The 18,484-nt window shown below is 41.1% G+C and overlaps 1 protein-coding gene across 1 annotated transcript in view; it reads right to left on the bottom strand.

Annotated features, from left to right (window-relative positions):
• The window catches only part of LOC106164534 (uncharacterized), a 42,185-nt gene that overhangs the window by 12,900 nt on the left and 10,801 nt on the right, over positions 1-18,484 (bottom strand). The window contains exons 7-17 of the mRNA XM_086994173.1: positions 18,022-18,144; positions 17,578-17,700; positions 16,835-16,960; positions 16,316-16,432; positions 14,240-14,362; positions 13,385-13,504; positions 12,138-13,035; positions 10,094-10,208; positions 9,584-9,740; positions 9,336-9,437; positions 8,971-9,110 (exon numbers count right to left, since the gene is read on the bottom strand). Of these exons, the coding sequence (XP_086850299.1) occupies positions 8,971-9,110; positions 9,336-9,437; positions 9,584-9,740; positions 10,094-10,208; positions 12,138-13,035; positions 13,385-13,504; positions 14,240-14,362; positions 16,316-16,432; positions 16,835-16,960; positions 17,578-17,700; positions 18,022-18,144 (2,144 nt within the window). The remainder of the gene's footprint in view (positions 1-8,970; positions 9,111-9,335; positions 9,438-9,583; positions 9,741-10,093; positions 10,209-12,137; positions 13,036-13,384; positions 13,505-14,239; positions 14,363-16,315; positions 16,433-16,834; positions 16,961-17,577; positions 17,701-18,021; positions 18,145-18,484) is intronic.

Genomic DNA, 18,484 nt, shown 5'->3' with positions numbered 1-18,484 from the left:
GTCTGAGAACCCGACACGGAGAATCAGTGGTGGATCAAATGGAAACTTTATACCTTGTCAGGGAGAGGGCCAGTTTGGATGCTATTTCAATCGATAATCCGGGTGCCCTATTTCAACCCGGACAGCCCCAGTCCTCGACCAGGGTTTATCATGACCGTTAATCTTCATGATGCACACGAAGCCGTGTCTGAGAACCCGACACGGAGAATTCCTACAGAGCTGACTTCTTTAACGAGGAATTTGGTGTATATACCGAGATTTAGCTTGCCTTTACCAGTGACACTGAAGCGAACATTGGGTTCAAACGCGGCTCACAGCAGGCGGGTTTTAGTTTTAGCGAGGCCCTAAGAAGCGAATGTTGTAATTAAAACGTTCAAATGTGCAGAAAAACTGGTGCGTTTTCCATTCAAGCAATTGCGTCGATGCGAATTTCGAGTAAAACATATTTGGCAAATAATTCCGCCGAAAAGATTTTTTTTTTTTTTGGTGAACGCGGTTAACAGGTGGTATGACGTGCTGTTACACCTGAAGCTACTGAATCAATTCAAGTTCGATCGGTTTCATTGCTTATCCGCTCGAAATGTTCCTAGTTAGATGAGTTCAGATGTTTTTAGTTTCATTTTATTTCGCAATGAGTAGGGTTCAGGTTTGAGTAGATTTTACTCTTTCATTGTTGACTGCGGATTTGCCCCGGGTACTGAATGAACATATGAACAGTCTTCAGAAGCATGGACCCAACATAGGAAGGGGGTGCATAAAAAGACAAAACGTAGTATACAACTGGTAAAAGCAATAGAGGCGACGCTACTTTTGTAAAAAAATATATAAAACTTTTTTTTCTCTGAAAATCCCACCGAGAAAATAGCCCATTTTGCTGAACATTGCAGTATGACTGGCGAGGCCCTTTACCGGGTTAGCAATAGCTCAATGCAAGTTTGATCGATGGCGTAGCTGGAAAAAGATAGAGATCAATGACCATTCCCACGACATATTATTGACGACGCAGACTTTATGCTACTATGTTCTTTTTAAATCGATCACTTATTCTTAAGTATATCGTTTATTTGTGCAAAAGGTAAATTGCTAGGACCCACGAGAGCCCGCATTCGTTCTGGTGACTGTCCGATCAGAGCGCAAGGTGGTTGTCGTGATGGACTGACGTGCCTCATCCGGGATTCGAACTCGTGATTTCTCGTTACCATGGTTGGTGACGCTTTGTATTGTCTTATGCATCCAAGCACGCTACCGACTGCGCCGCGACTGACCCGCCACCCTCCCTAGGGACGAGTTTCCTCTAAAAGTAATCAAAAGCAAATTTTAAAGATTGCTTCTAGCAAAAAAAATATTATAGTCATCGCGCTGGGTCTCGAACCCGTGGATAAGGGTAGACTCTCGCAGAAGGCGACGAAGTTACCACGGAGCCAAAGAAGCTTCGTTGATCAGTGGTGGATCAAATGGAAACTTTATACCTTGTCAGGGAGAGGGCCAGTTTGGATGCTATTTCAATCGATAATCCGGGTGCCCTATTTCAACCCGGACAGCCCCAGTCCTCGACCAGGGTTTATCATGACCGTTAATCTTCATGATGCACACGAAGCCGTGTCTGAGAACCCGACACGGAGAATTCCTACAGAGCTGACTTCTTTAACGAGGAATTTGGTGTATATACCGAGATTTAGCTTGCCTTTACCAGTGACACTGAAGCGAACATTGGGTTCAAACGCGGCTCACAGCAGGCGGGTTTTAGTTTTAGCGAGGCCCTAAGAAGCGAATGTTGTAATTAAAACGTTCAAATGTGCAGAAAAACTGGTGCGTTTTCCATTCAAGCAATTGCGTCGATGCGAATTTCGAGTAAAACATATTTGGCAAATAATTCCGCCGAAAAGATATTTTTTTTCTGGTGAACGCGGTTAACAGGTGGTATGACGTGCTGTTACACCTGAAGCTACTGAATCAATTCAAGTTCGATCGGTTTCATTGCTTATCCGCTCGAAATGTTCCTAGTTAGATGAGTTCAGATGTTTTTAGTTTCATTTTATTTCGCAATGAGATAACGTCTGCTTTCACCTTTGACGTTAAAGAGCACGATAAGATCCACAGCTGTTCACACCTTGGCGGGTTCAGGTTTGAGTAGATTTTACTCTTTCATTGTTGACTGCGGAGTTGCCCCGGGTACTGAATGAACATATGAACAGTCTTCAGAAGCATGGACCCAACATAGGAAGGGGGTGCATAAAAAGACAAAACGTAGTATACAACTGGTAAAAGCAATACAGGCGACGCTACTTTTGTAAAAAAATATATAAAACTTTTTTTTCTCTGAAAATCCCACCGAGAAAATAGCCCATTTTGCTGAACATTGCAGTATGACTGGCGAGGCCCTTTACCGGGTTAGCAATAGCTCAATGCAAGTTTGATCGATGGCGTAGCTGGAAAAAGATAGAGATCAATGACCATTCCCACGACATATTATTGACGACGCAGACTTTATGCTACTATGTTCTTTTTAAATCGATCACTTATTCTTAAGTATATCGTTTATTTGTGCAAAAGGTAAATTGCTAGGACCCACGAGAGCCCGCATTCGTTCTGGTGACTGCCCGATCAGAGCGCAAGGTGGTTGTCGTGATGGACTGACGTGCCTCATCCGGGATTCGAACTCGTGATTTCTCGTTACCATGGTTGGTGACGCTTTGTATTGTCTTTTGCATCCAAGCACGCTACCGACTGCGCCGCGACTGACCCGCCACCCTCCCTAGGGACGAGTTTCCTCTTGAAGTAATCAAAAGCAAATTTTAAAGATTGCTTCTAGCAAAAAAAATATTATAGTCATCGCGCTGGGTCTCGAACCCGTGGATAAGGGTAGACTCTCGCAGAAGGCGACGAAGTTACCACGGAGCCAAAGAAGCTTCGTTGATCAGTGGTGGATCAAATGGAAACTTTATACCTTGTCAGGGAGAGGGCCAGTTTGGATGCTATTTCAATCGATAATCCGGGTGCCCTATTTCAACCCGGACAGCCCCAGTCCTCGACCAGGGTTTATCATGACCGTTAATCTTCATGATGCACACGAAGCCGTGTCTGAGAACCCGACACGGAGAATTCCTACAGAGCTGACTTCTTTAACGAGGAATTTGGTGTATATACCGAGATTTAGCTTGCCTTTACCAGTGACACTGAAGCGAACATTGGGTTCAAACGCGGCTCACAGCAGGCGGGTTTTAGTTTTAGCGAGGCCCTAAGAAGCGAATGTTGTAATTAAAACGTTCAAATGTGCAGAAAAACTGGTGCGTTTTCCATTCAAGCAATTGCGTCGATGCGAATTTCGAGTAAAACATATTTGGCAAATAATTCCGCCGAAAAGATATTTTTTTTTTTGGTGAACGCGGTTAACAGGTGGTATGACGTGCTGTTACACCTGAAGCTACTGAATCAATTCAAGTTCGATCGGTTTCATTGCTTATCCGCTCGAAATGTTCCTAGTTAGATGAGTTCAGATGTTTTTAGTTTCATTTTATTTCGCAATGAGATAACGTCTGCTTTCACCTTTGACGTTAAAGAGCACGATAAGATCCACAGCTGTTCACACCTTGGCGGGTTCAGGTTTGAGTAGATTTTACTCTTTCATTGTTGACTGCGGAGTTGCCCCGGGTACTGAATGAACATATGAACAGTCTTCAGAAGCATGGACCCAACATAGGAAGGGGGTGCATAAAAAGACAAAACGTAGTATACAACTGGTAAAAGCAATAGAGGCGACGCTACCTTTGTAAAAAAATATATAAAACTTTTTTTTTTCTCTGAAAATCCCTTCGAGAAAATAGCCCATTTTGCTGAACATTGCAGTATGACTGGCGAGGCCCTTTACCGGGTTAGCAATAGCTCAATGCAAGTTTGATCGATGGCGTAGCTGGAAAAAGATAGAGATCAATGACCATTCCCACGACATATTATTGACGACGCAGACTTTATGCTACTATGTTCTTTTTAAATCGATCACTTATTCTTAAGTATATCGTTTATTTGTGCAAAAGGTAAATTGCTAGGACCCACGAGAGCCCGCATTCGTTCTGGTGACTGCCCGATCAGAGCGCAAGGTGGTTGTCGTGATGGACTGACGTGCCTCATCCGGGATTCGAACTCGTGATTTCTCGTTACCATGGTTGGTGACGCTTTGTATTGTCTTTTGCATCCAAGCACGCTACCGACTGCGCCGCGACTGACCCGCCACCCTCCCTAGGGACGAGTTTCCTCTTGAAGTAATCAAAAGCAAATTTTAAAGATTGCTTCTAGCAAAAAAAATATTATAGTCATCGCGCTGGGTCTCGAACCCGTGGATAAGGGTAGACTCTCGCAGAAGGCGACGAAGTTACCACGGAGCCAAAGAAGCTTCGTTGATCAGTGGTGGATCAAATGGAAACTTTATACCTTGTCAGGGAGAGGGCCAGTTTGGATGCTATTTCAATCGATAATCCGGGTGCCCTATTTCAACCCGGACAGCCCCAGTCCTCGACCAGGGTTTATCATGACCGTTAATCTTCATGATGCACACGAAGCCGTGTCTGAGAACCCGACACGGAGAATTCCTACAGAGCTGACTTCTTTAACGAGGAATTTGGTGTATATACCGAGATTTAGCTTGCCTTTACCAGTGACACTGAAGCGAACATTGGGTTCAAACGCGGCTCACAGCAGGCGGGTTTTAGTTTTAGCGAGGCCCTAAGAAGCGAATGTTGTAATTAAAACGTTCAAATGTGCAGAAAAACTGGTGCGTTTTCCATTCAAGCAATTGCGTCGATGCGAATTTCGAGTAAAACATATTTGGCAAATAATTCCGCCGAAAAGATATTTTTTTTTTTGGTGAACGCGGTTAACAGGTGGTATGACGTGCTGTTACACCTGAAGCTACTGAATCAATTCAAGTTCGATCGGTTTCATTGCTTATCCGCTCGAAATGTTCCTAGTTAGATGAGTTCAGATGTTTTTAGTTTCATTTTATTTCGCAATGAGATAACGTCTGCTTTCACCTTTGACGTTAAAGAGCACGATAAGATCCACAGCTGTTCACACCTTGGCGGGTTCAGGTTTGAGTAGATTTTACTCTTTCATTGTTGACTGCGGAGTTGCCCCGGGTACTGAATGAACATATGAACAGTCTTCAGAAGCATGGACCCAACATAGGAAGGGGGTGCATAAAAAGACAAAACGTAGTATACAACTGGTAAAAGCAATAGAGGCGACGCTACCTTTGTAAAAAAATATATAAAACTTTTTTTTTTCTCTGAAAATCCCTTCGAGAAAATAGCCCATTTTGCTGAACATTGCAGTATGACTGGCGAGGCCCTTTACCGGGTTAGCAATAGCTCAATGCAAGTTTGATCGATGGCGTAGCTGGAAAAAGATAGAGATCAATGACCATTCCCACGACATATTATTGACGACGCAGACTTTATGCTACTATGTTCTTTTTAAATCGATCACTTATTCTTAAGTATATCGTTTATTTGTGCAAAAGGTAAATTGCTAGGACCCACGAGAGCCCGCATTCGTTCTGGTGACTGCCCGATCAGAGCGCAAGGTGGTTGTCGTGATGGACTGACGTGCCTCATCCGGGATTCGAACTCGTGATTTCTCGTTACCATGGTTGGTGACGCTTTGTATTGTCTTATGCATCCAAGCACGCTACCGACTGCGCCGCGACTGCCCCGCCACCCTCCCTAGGGACGAGTTTCCTCTTGAAGTAATCAAAAGCAAATTTTAAAGATTGCTTCTAGCAAAAAAAATATTATAGTCATCGCGCTGGGTCTCGAACCCGTGGATAAGGGTAGACTCACGCAGAAGGCGACGAAGTTACCACGGAGCCAAAGAAGCTTCGTTGATCAGTGGTGGATCAAATGGAAACTTTATACCTTGTCAGGGAGAGGGCCAGTTTGGATGCTATTTCAATCGATAATCCGGGTGCCCTATTTCAACCCGGACAGCCCCAGTCCTCGACCAGGGTTTATCATGACCGTTAAACTTCATGATGCACACGAAGCCGTGTCTGAGAACCCGACACGGAGAATTCCTACAGAGCTGACTTCTTTAACGAGGAATTTGGTGTATATACCGAGATTTAGCTTGCCTTTACCAGTGACACTGAAGCGAACATTGGGTTCAAACGCGGCTCACAGCAGGCGGGTTTTAGTTTTAGCGAGGCCCTAAGAAGCGAATGTTGTAATTAAAACGTTCAAATGTGCAGAAAAACTGGTGCGTTTTCCATTCAAGCAATTGCGTCGATGCGAATTTCGAGTAAAACATATTTGGCAAATAATTCCGCCGAAAAGATATTTTTTCTGGTGAACGCGGTTAACAGGTGGTATGACGTGCTGTTACACCTGAAGCTACTGAATCAATTCAAGTTCGATCGGTTTCATTGCTTATCCGCTCGAAATGTTCCTAGTTAGATGAGTTCAGATGTTTTTAGTTTCATTTTATTTCGCAATGAGATAACGTCTGCTTTCACCTTTGACGTTAAAGAGCACGATAAGATCCACAGCTGTTCACACCTTGGCGGGTTCAGGTTTGAGTAGATTTTACTCTTTCATTGTTGACTGCGGAGTTGCCCCGGGTACTGAATGAACATATGAACAGTCTTCAGAAGCATGGACCCAACATAGGAAGGGGGTGCATAAAAAGACAAAACGTAGTATACAACTGGTAAAAGCAATAGAGGCGACGCTACCTTTGTAAAAAAATATATAAAACTTTTTTTTTTCTCTGAAAATCCCTTCGAGAAAATAGCCCATTTTGCTGAACATTGCAGTATGACTGGCGAGGCCCTTTACCGGGTTAGCAATAGCTCAATGCAAGTTTGATCGATGGCGTAGCTGGAAAAAGATAGAGATCAATGACCATTCCCACGACATATTATTGACGACGCAGACTTTATGCTACTATGTTCTTTTTAAATCGATCACTTATTCTTAAGTATATCGTTTATTTGTGCAAAAGGTAAATTGCTAGGACCCACGAGAGCCCGCATTCGTTCTGGTGACTGCCCGATCAGAGCGCAAGGTGGTTGTCGTGATGGACTGACGTGCCTCATCCGGGATTCGAACTCGTGATTTCTCGTTACCATGGTTGGTGACGCTTTGTATTGTCTTTTGCATCCAAGCACGCTACCGACTGCGCCGCGACTGCCCCGCCACCCTCCCTAGGGACGAGTTTCCTCTTAAAGTAATCAAAAGCAAATTTGAAAGATTGCTTCTAGCAAAAAAAATATTATAGTCATCGCGCTGGGTCTCGAACCCATGGATAAGGGTAGACTCACGGAGAAGTCGACGAAGTTACCACTGCGCCGCGACTGACCCGCCACCCTCCCTAGGGACGAGTTTCCTCTTAAAGTAATCAAAAGCAAATTTTAAAGATTGCTTCTAGCAAAAAAAATATTATAGTCATCGCGCTGGGTCTCGAACCCATGGATAAGGGTAGACTCACGGAGAAGTCGACGAAGTTACCACGGAGCCACAGAAGCTTCGTTGATCGGTGGAGGATCAAATGGAACTTTTTATACCTTGTCAGGGAGAGGGCCAGTTTGGATGCTATTTCAATCGATAATCCGGGTGCCCTATTTCAACCCGGACAGCCCCAGTTCTCGACCAGGGTTTATCATGACCGTTAAACTTCATGATGCACACGAAGCCGTGTCTGAGAACCCGACACGGAGAAATCCTACAGAGCTGACTTCTTTAACGAGGAATTTGGTGTATATACCGAGATTTAGCTTGCCTTTACCAGTGACACTGAAGCGTACATTGGGTTCAAACGCGGCTCACAGCAGGCGGGTTTTAGTTTTAGCGAGGCCCTAAGAAGCGAATGTTGTAATTAAAACGTTCAAATGTGCAGAAAAACTGGTGCGTTTTCCATTCAAGCAATTGCGTCGATGCGAATTTCGAGTAAAACATATTTGACAAATAATTCCGCCGAAAAGATTTTTTTCTGGTGAACGCGGTTAACAGGTGGTGTGACGTGCTGTTACACCTGAAGCTACTGAATCAATTCAAGTTCGATCGGTTTCATTGCTTATCCGCTCGAAATGTTCCTAGTTAGATGAGTTCACATGTTTTGAGTTTCATTTTATTTCGCAATGAGATAACGTCTGCTTTCACCTTTGACGTTAAAGAGCACGATAAGATCCACAGCTGTTCACACCTTGGCGGGTTCAGGTTTGAGTAGATTTTACTCTTTCATTGTTGACTGCGGAGTTGCCCCGGGTACTGAATGAACATATGAACAGTCTTGAGAAGCATGGACCCAACATAGGAAGGGGGTGCATAAAAAGACAAAACGTAGTATACAGCTGGTAAAAGCAATAGACGTGACGCTACTTTTGTAAAAAAATATATAAAACTTTTTTTTTCTCTGAAAATCCCACTGAGAAATTAGCCCATTTTGCTGAACATAGCAGTATGACAGGCGAGGCCCTGTACCGGGTTACCAACAGCTCAATGCAAGTTTGATCGATGGCGTAGCTGGAAAAAGATAGAGATCAATGACCATTCCCACGTCATATTATTGACGACGCAGACTTTATGCTACTATGTTCTTTTTAAATCGATCACTTATTCTAAAGTATATCGTTTTATTGTGCAAAAGGTAAATTGCTAGGACCCACGAGAGCCCGCATTCGTTCTGGTGACTGCCCGATCAGAATGCAGTCTTTTGCATCCAAGCACGCTACCGACTGACCCACCCACCCTCCTTAGCTACATGTACGTCCAAGTTGTCCGTAGGCTAACGGTACGAAAGCTTTCATCTTGTTTTTGATAAATTTCATATATTAGTGCATGTGGCTTGATTGTTTTCAAACTATAAAAATGAATATAATAAATACATGATTAAAAAATTGTTTTACAGATGGATATCATTCAACGGCAAAAGAACATCGAATTATGTAATGGTTTTATTGTCCCTGTTGACCGTTTTTACCTCCATGAAGTGATCCACGGTTTGTTGGATATCTATGATATCTCTAATTAGATCAACGGTTGTCAAGTTTTTGATCTTGTCCGACTGGTCGTAGGTAACGAAAGCATAGACCGAATGTCGGTTGTCAAACACCCAATCACCTATTGTGCAATAAAAAATTCAGTAAATTCAAAAAGGCAGTTAAGATATTCGCTTATTTTTCTTTAAACTGAATATTTGATTTTCTGCAAAAGAGTTGACGTTTCGAAAAAAACGAGAAATAATACCTCTGGCCAACGTTATGTTGCTGTTTGGCAGAGGTATGAGTTATCAAGTACACATACTCGCCTACTCTCTTGATCTGCTCCTTAAACAATGTAACTTACCTAGTATGGGGATGTTCCTGAAGGGGTTGATGCTGAGCCGAAGTGACAAGAATATTCCTGGAGGGTTGGCGTTTGCTCCGCACCACTGTCTTGGTTCTAGGCCTGGTAAGAACAGGATAATTGACATCTTAACAGCGTTGATGGGAAACAAGAACTTGTTCAATGTGTTCGTGTCTTTGTGCGTGTCTGTGTGTGTGTGAGAGAGAGAGAGAGAGAGAGAGAGAGAGAGAGCGAGCTCTAGCACTTACCACCAACTGACATGTGGGTTTCCATACTGGAGACACCCAGTTCCTTAAATCTTATGCTTTGTTGCTTGCCAAACAACTTAAACTTAAGAGTGCACGATGCAACGACGTCCAGTTTTACAAGAGCATTCCACTCCTCCAGGAATACGTGAGTAAGCAACTGAAATTATCAAATTATGGTGTAACAAATTTGGTAATTATACTATAAAGTGACAGTTGGTTATTATCAAGTTATGCCAGCTTCTATATAATAACTAATGTGATAGAACAGGGCGAGGGGTGACGCTGATGAGTTATGGTGTACCTACAGGTACATGTAACACCCAAAACAATATGGTTATATAAACCAGTGAAATGGTCTTGAGGGCAGATACCTGCTTCTTGCTTCCCTTGTTTGAAAATGAGATGTAAGCTTCAATACAAGCTGCCCCATATATAATTTACATAAACATTAATCTCATTTTCAGGACCGAGAAGATGAGATAGAGAAGTGTTACTGACAAGATGACTTACTGAGAGTGGGTTACGTGGAAATCCTAGGTAAATATCGGTTTCAGCGGAGATGTCGAAGATGCTGACGTTTTTGGTGACGCTTCCTCTAAGCCAAATGTGCGCTTTTGGAAAAACTCTGAAATGAATAAATATTTTCAATAGAAAAAAATTTGAAAACATCCGTAACTTGTTTTAATACATAAAGTGTTCTGTATCAACGTGTGTATATATTTACAATAATACAGACTTGACATTTAATATGGAATATTTCAGTTTTAAAGGTATACCTAGGTAAAAATGCTTTCTTTTTTCAAAAAACTCAGATCTCACATAAGATATCTGACTGGAGAAGTGTGCAGTCAGGTGTGTCACTACCAATTAACTGACTACCAAGTCTGTTGCACTGCTGCATTGTGTAATATGCAGTGATTTAATTGTCTGGTGCTCCTTTGGGCTGGTCAAAGCTTGGCTTTGATGAAGCATGGTTCTGTCAAAAAAGTATCCATATGTCGGCAACTACTGTATCGAAGAATTTGAAATTTTGCATGCGAACGGTCTGTTTTGCAGTGCGTAAAATGAATTAAGCAGTGTTTTTTAAAATTGTTAAGCTGTGCCAGAATGGCGCGAAAAAGACAGACATTGCCAGACAGATTATTGTGTCAAACGGAATGGTCTGCACAGTTTTATAGGGTTATGCCCAGACTGATGCACCTACACAGAGACCACGCCCAATGTATCGACATCTTACCACCAGGTTACAGGACTCACTGTCCTTCAGGATATGCTGCTGCAATTAAACCGAAACCACCCAGTCCGTTTTGAATGAGGGGCAAATTGTCACCAAAACGCGTTTTTTCAAGGCTCTTAGCGAACACCAAAATGGTTTCAGCAGGTCAGGATATCAGGCGACCTCTGAGGAAGCCACTGTAAACAGCTAAACAGCGTAGTCTGTTTCTCTAATGAATTGGGGACCCTGACCATTTTTGGGTAGAACACTGAAATCGCGTGGCTTTCTTTATTGAAGTCAGATTTCACCCGTACCGCTAAAATAGTCAAAACAGAGTTTACAGACATCCTGAAGAGGCCTACGACAAGACGTGTGCCACTTTTTAAGTGACTAGGGTCATTGGAAGCATCACTATTTGGAGTGGATACCACATTGGTGCCAAAACACTAATGGAAGTCATCGATGAAAACCTGAACCAGATCAAATAGAGGAATACTCTGGGAACCACTTGACCATCATTTGATAGGGGGCACCTTAGGAACAATTTTAGGTTGCACGATGAGATTGCCGGTTCACACAGAGCACTTTAAATAGCAGATAACTTACAGAACCAAGGGAATGAGCAGCTACCTTGGTCATCAAAATCGCCATATTTGAACCACATAGACAATATGTGGCTAGGTCATTACTCGCTGTATCAACGGCCTGTATGTCCTACAACAAAATTGAACCAAACTGGTCAAGTCTTAACCGTTGCCTGGAATTTTATTCCAGATTAAACTCTAAAACCCATTCTAAGGAATGCCTTGTCGCTTGAAAGCTCTGGTAGCGGCAAGATGAGGTCTGGCGTAACAGCGACCATTGCTGTGACTAGACACCCACATGAGGGGCCTTTGTGGGGCGTGTAACTCTTTTAAAGACGATAATTTGGAAAATATGGAGATCGAAACTATCGCTTTCAATGGTTGTCGTATGACTTAAAATAGGCAATGTATTTTTGTTTGCTTCACTGGCGAATTCAATTAATGGACTCATGTCACAATAACATCGAACAGATTATCAAAAGTTTTTAAAACATGATTTTAATCCTTATTTTCATTTATCAGTCAGCAAAATAGGAAAAAAACTGATTAATTATGATTTGGAAAAAATATTCCATATTAAATGTCAAGTCTGTATTAGTCAATACGTAAAGCGTAAAGAGAAAAAATACTGGTACAAATATTTTTGAAACCCAGTAACAAAATGAAGACAAGATAAAATGTTATTGCCTTTGTATATTAAATGATAATTATTCACGTTAAATAGAATGAAATATAGGCATGATCAATTCCTTACGGGTACTGGAAGAATTCATCCCCATTCCAGAACGTTAACTCCGACGCTGTATGGTGTACGTTTATCTCCTTAACTATTGACAAGCCAATACCATTCAGGAACAACTTGAAATCGCCCTTCTCCTCCATATCACTTATCACCTTCAGCTGACTGAGGAGCTCTCTAGACCCTGGAGGAAACATCAGGAAAATTGTGCCGCCATAGGCTCTGCAAATGTCAACGATAAGACAAAACTCAGTTCCGTTTAATGGCTTTGGGAGAGTTATCTCGTTGCCATAGACGCTAAGGCTGAATCCACTTCCAAACTGGAAGATGGTGTAGAGTTTGTTATCGAACAAAGGCGCACCACGACATGCCTGTACTTTCTGAACATCTCGCCCATGCAAAAGGTCCGTCTTCAGTTGATTGATTGAAAGAATATCGAAACCCGTTGACGTGAATTTGATCCAGTTGGGCAGCGCTTTGTAGATATTCTCCAAGACTGTCGACAAGAAAGACCCGGATGTTAGAAAGTCAAACACATCTTTCGACGTTAGATTGAATGAAAGACAATCATTGTTTCGGTCAGTTGCCAGCACGGTTCCGTCCGATTTGTCATAAGTCAAAGATCCCATTTTCATCATGAAGTTACCATTAGGGTTGCGTATTTCCATACCCGTGATTGACATTGGAAGGGCAATGTCGTTCACTTCAACGAAGACGATACCAAGCGTGAAGATGACGTTGGGGTCAGAGTTCAACTTGTACCATTCATCTGTGGATGAAATACGGACTTCTACATCAGCGCTCTCTGTACAACGAGTCAGTGTGACGACAGCGCACCCTTGTGGCAGAAGTTCACGCGCTATGCTGTTCAGTTGGAACACGCTTGGTTCCGCGTTTGGTGAGGTTGAGAATGCTGTGGCAGAAAAATTACAGGAATCATGCAAGTTTGAATTGAATAAATATCATATTGTATGAGCACCTAATTACCGCGGCATCCGATTACAATAAAACTATCTGTAAAGTCATCAACCCCTAACAATGATGGATATACGCTGTATTCGTATAAAACGAAAACCCATGTATCTATCGAAATAGACAATTATTCAAAAATATGAATTTGAAAAACTTGCACCTCAATATTGAAACATTCAGTTTTAGTAAAGTCAAAGTTACTAAAAACCCAAAAGAAACTGGAAGCCACTGATCTGATAGAGTAGAGTGGTTTAATGGAAATATGACCAAGAATTGTGAAATATTCTTACGGTCACAGCTCAAACCGTCGCTGTCGAGTACCCCACTGCTACAATTGCACACAAAGGATCCAATGGTGTTTTCGCAAATGTCTTGGCACCCTCCATTGTACGAGTTGCATTCATTTATATCTGAAGTAATGAACAAGTAGAGATGGGTGTTATTAAACAAAGAGGACAACAAATGCATGCAATTATCCGAAACATTCAGGGTGGATACATTATTTTCTTCAAGACAATATATATATTTATAACAACTACAGGATGGAATCACATGGGTTGGAGAAAGGGGCAGAATAAACTGTTTTATCATTAGATCGTAAGGAAGGTGACTGAATAAGAAAAGATATTATTGCTTTTTTATTAAGAAAAGAAATTTTGGATCACTGGCAAAAATTAATAATCCTTAATACTTCTCATGGACTTTACTATTATTATTATTATTATTATTATTATTATTATGTACTATGGGCCGGAGGCCTTGAAAAACTGATTTAATTATACTTGGCCTATAAAAAAAAGTGACAGAATAAAAGGTGACAAAAGCGTGTTTAACGTAATCTTGGCGCTGTTTACGTTAAGCACGCTTTCGTGACATCGCGTGTCTTTAACACATCACCGACGTCTCGTATCGTAGGAGTTTGTTTTTTCACTATTTTTTCATAATCCCCGAAGAAGGCCTAGAGGCCGAAAGTTTGGATTATATATGACATCTGTAAAGTAGATCTTCAGAGATGCATCAGTAATAATACTTAATTTTTAAAAATCAATGCGCAGGCATCAAAATATTATTGTGACGTCAGCATGACGTCGAAATTGCGTCACGAGGTAGCAGCGTCACTTAGTGTTTTATGGAAGTGCACTTACCCTCACACGTAATACCGTCTTGTCCAAACTGGTATCCCGAGCTACATTCACACCGGAAGGAACCAGGTAGGTTGTTACACACCTGTGCACAGCCTCCGTTATTGGTGCTGCATTCATCTAAATCTGTAATACATCACAGCAGGATATGTAGACCAACATGTACATTGTAATACATGAAGGTCGACATATCCTACGCCATTTAATTGCCTCTGTCCAACACATACCCAACTGAAGTAATATTGAAACCAAATATGTTTTGTTCCCATATACAGACTTGACATTTTATACGGAATATCTCAGTTTCAAAAGTATACCTTTGTAAAATGCGTTCTTTTTTCAAAAAAAAAATCAGATCTCATATAAGCTATCTGACTGAAGAAGTGTGTAGTCAGTTGTGTCGCTACCAATTTACTGACTGTTGCACTACTGCTTTGCGTCATATGCCAGGGGCGGATGCAGAGCTATTTACTGACAGTCTTCCAAATTATCTTTGTTGATTCATCCACCAATTTTGACCGTCTTCCAACAGAAAGAAATAGATACCTGTCAATGTTAACTTGAAAATCTGACCGTCTTCCGGAAGACCCAGAAGACGGCCTAAATCCGCTCCTGTATGCAGTGATTTAATTGGGTAGTACTCCTTTGGGCTGGTCAAAGCTGGGCTTTGGCGAAGCATGGTTCCATATATCGGCGACGACTGCATCGAAAAATTTTAAACTTTGCATGCATTATCCTAATCTTCCCACCAGGGTACAAGACTCACTGTCCTTGCGGATATTTTTCAATAACTAAACAAAAACCAACCAGTCAAAAACACGTTTTTCAAGACTAAACTGGTTTCAGCAGGTCAGGATACCAAACGACCTCTTAGGACGCCACAGTAAACAGCAAAACAGCGTCGTCCGTTTCTCTAATGAATTGGGGACCATGACCGTTTCTGGGTAAAACACTGAAATCGCATGGCTTTCTTTATTGTCATGTTGAGGTCAGATTTCACCTGTACCGCTCATCTGGTCAAAACAGAGTTTACAAACATCCTAAAGAGGCCTGCAACGACGCATTTGCCGTTTCTACAGTGACTAGGGTCATTGACAGCGTCAGTATTTGGAGTGGATGCCACATTGGTGCACCGATAGAGGTCACCGATGAAAACCCGAACCAGATTAAAAAAAGGATTAATCTGGGAACCACTTGACTATAATTTGATACCGGGGGGGGGGGGGGGGGGCACCTAAGGAACAATTTTAGGTTGTAAAATGAGATTGTCGGTTAACACAGAGCACTTTTAATAGCAGATAACTTACAGAACCAAGGGAATGAGCAGCTACTTTGGTTATCATTTTTGAACCACTAAACAATATGTGGGTAGGACATATATCTCGCCGAATTAATGGCCTACAACAAACTGAACCAAATTGGACAAGTTTTGACCATTGCCTGTAATTTAATTTCAGATTAAACTCTAAAAACCTATCCCAGGGAATATCTTGCCGCTTGAAATCTCTGGTAGCAGCAAGATGAGGTCCGGCGTAACAGCAACCATTGCTGTGACTAGACACTGACATGCGAGGCCCTTGTGGGGAGTGTAACTCTTTTAAAGGCGACAAAAAGGCGAATAAAATATGGAGATCTAAACTTTCGCTGTCAAAGGTTGTAATATGACTTAGAATAGGCAATGTATTTTTGTTTGCTTCACTGGCGAATTCAATTAATGAACTTATGTCACAAGGACATCAAAGATATTATTAAAAGTTATTAAAACACATTAAAACACGATTTTAATTTTTATTTTCATTTATCAGTCAGCAAAATAGGAAAAAAATGATGAATTATGATTTGGAAAAAAATCCATTTTAAATGTCAATTCTGTAAATATTTCAGAATTCTGCATTCATAACCTTTGGAACTGCAGGTGTGAAGAAGCTAAATAAATTGTGGTGTCATACCGTCAAGTATCCATATACCACTCAGTGTGACTCAGTGTGTCATCTCCCCCCCCCCCCCCCCCACCATAACACATAACGCCATTTATCAATCACAGACAATTATGCGTCACGCCATCTATCGTTCTCTTACCATCACATGTGACCCCATCTGCATTCAGCAAATAGCCGGCCTGACAAGTGCAGGTGAAAGATCCGTTTGTGTTCGTGCAAAAGTGAGAACACAAGCTCGACTGGCATCCATCAATTTCTGTTTAGCAAAAAGAAAATTAATTTGAAATAAAAAAATGTAAAAATGATCCAATCAAATAGCCTGCTTTGATAAGAAGATGACTAAATAAAGACAAATATGTTTGTTTATGAAAAAACTAAAATACAAATGTATTTTATTTAGTATCGCATAATCTAATGTGCATTTTCCCGTTATTGGTACACTTTTTATTTTGAGTGAATGTGTTTATTTTTTAATATATATTCATGTACCTACCAGTATATCCTTTTACCAATAGTCTGTCCTTTCGTGCAAAATTATAAATGATTGTTCTACATTTTACGGAATACAATATATTTTATTAAAGTATTAAACACCTGCATATGTGTTTTAATGATGAATATGAGTTTAAACATATGAGTTAAAACTATTTGGGCTTACCTTGGCAAGTGACACCGTCACCCATAAGTTGATAACCGGCGTTACAGTCACAACTGTAGGATCCTCCCTCGTTTAAACACACCTGGTCACATCCTCCATTGTTCAATGCAGCGCATTCGTCGAGATCTGAAAGGAACCGCATTTTGCAAATACGCAAATGTACGATTTTGCTGAGGGTGGGTGGATGTGTGTAGTGGGAGGGGCAAGGATGACAGAATTTTGCTCAGGTTAAAACAGAAGGCGAACACATTTCCCGAAACACGTAAGGGTTAGGTATGAGAATTTCGCTTTTTTTTCTGTTCAGTTATAGAAGGAGAATAAAAGGGGAAGAGTTTTAAAACATTCAACGTTTTTGGGTAAATTCAGTGTAGCCGTTTCTCAGATGTTACGTGTATACAAAAAAAAGAAAAACAGGCAAATAATAAATAATTTTAATTACTTTAGTTTAGTTAATTTAGTGAAAATTAATAAAATGGTAAATATTAATAATAACAATAAAAATAATAATAATAAATCGTAAATTAATAAGTTCTGACTTTTTGCTTTGGAAAAGGCCTTTCGAACCGCTTGTATGTTCAGTGACAGTGGATATTTACCAGTGCACGTGGTTCCGTCCCCAGTATATCCAGGGTCGCAGACACAAGAGTATGACCCCTGGGTGTTGACACACGAGGCCAGCATGTGGCAATTTGCCAAGCCGAGAGCACATTCATCCGTGTCTGAAAATAATGTAGTGGCGCTACCAGTGCACGTGGTTCCGTCCCCAGTATATCCAAGGTCACAGACACAGGAGAAAGACCCTTGGGTGTTGACACACGAGGCCAGCACGTGGCAATTGGCCATGCCGAGAGCACATTCATCCGTGTCTGAAAACATTGTGGTGGCGCTTCAAGTCAATTCGAAGACAGATTAAGTTAGAAAGAGAAATATCTCAGAAAAATGTCCGTTTTGACTTTAAAACATGACTTGATAAAATAAGGATCGTGACAACACAAGAAAGCACAGTTTATTTTGTAATATTGTTTTATTTTCAAGCAATTTTAGAAATGCCCCTATTGCACATGTGCAAACGTTTAACACCTTTGCCACTCGCTGCAGCAAGGATACTGTAATGAACAAAACTGATTTTACTAGTTTATATTTCGACCAAGACATGACACATTTAAGTAGACCTGACCTTTACTTACCTACACATGTTTTTCCATCTGAATGCCGGGTATATCCTGGGTTACATTCACAATGGAATGAACCAACCTCGTTCTCACACGTGTGTTGACATCCACCATTGTTTACCTGGCATTCGTTGACATCTGAAATTCAAATTCCCCAGTATGGAGATGATTCACAAACTCTTTAAAAAAACATTAATATAGCCATCTTGCTCCTATAGCCTACCCTGAATCGAATAACCTGGTAAAATATGGTGAAGATCTTGCCTTTTTACAGTGAATATGCATTTGTTCGATGCATTATTCGACCTTGCGCCGAGTATTCTTTTTTCAGTACCTAATCAATAAAGTGACCTAGTATTAAAAAATAGTTGACTTTTATTTACAAATCGAAATTTAAATTTGATGAAACAGAAAAAGTTTTGAATAAAATTTTACAAATATTAAAATTTATAAAAATTAAATAAATTACACATTAAGG

Source organism: Lingula anatina, chromosome 8, assembly GCF_051362555.1.
Source record: "Lingula anatina isolate TDL-2025a chromosome 8, LinAna3.0, whole genome shotgun sequence".
NCBI classification, from domain to species: domain Eukaryota; kingdom Metazoa; phylum Brachiopoda; class Lingulata; order Lingulida; family Lingulidae; genus Lingula; species Lingula anatina.
This window is presented reverse-complemented; position numbering and strand designations above follow the sequence as displayed.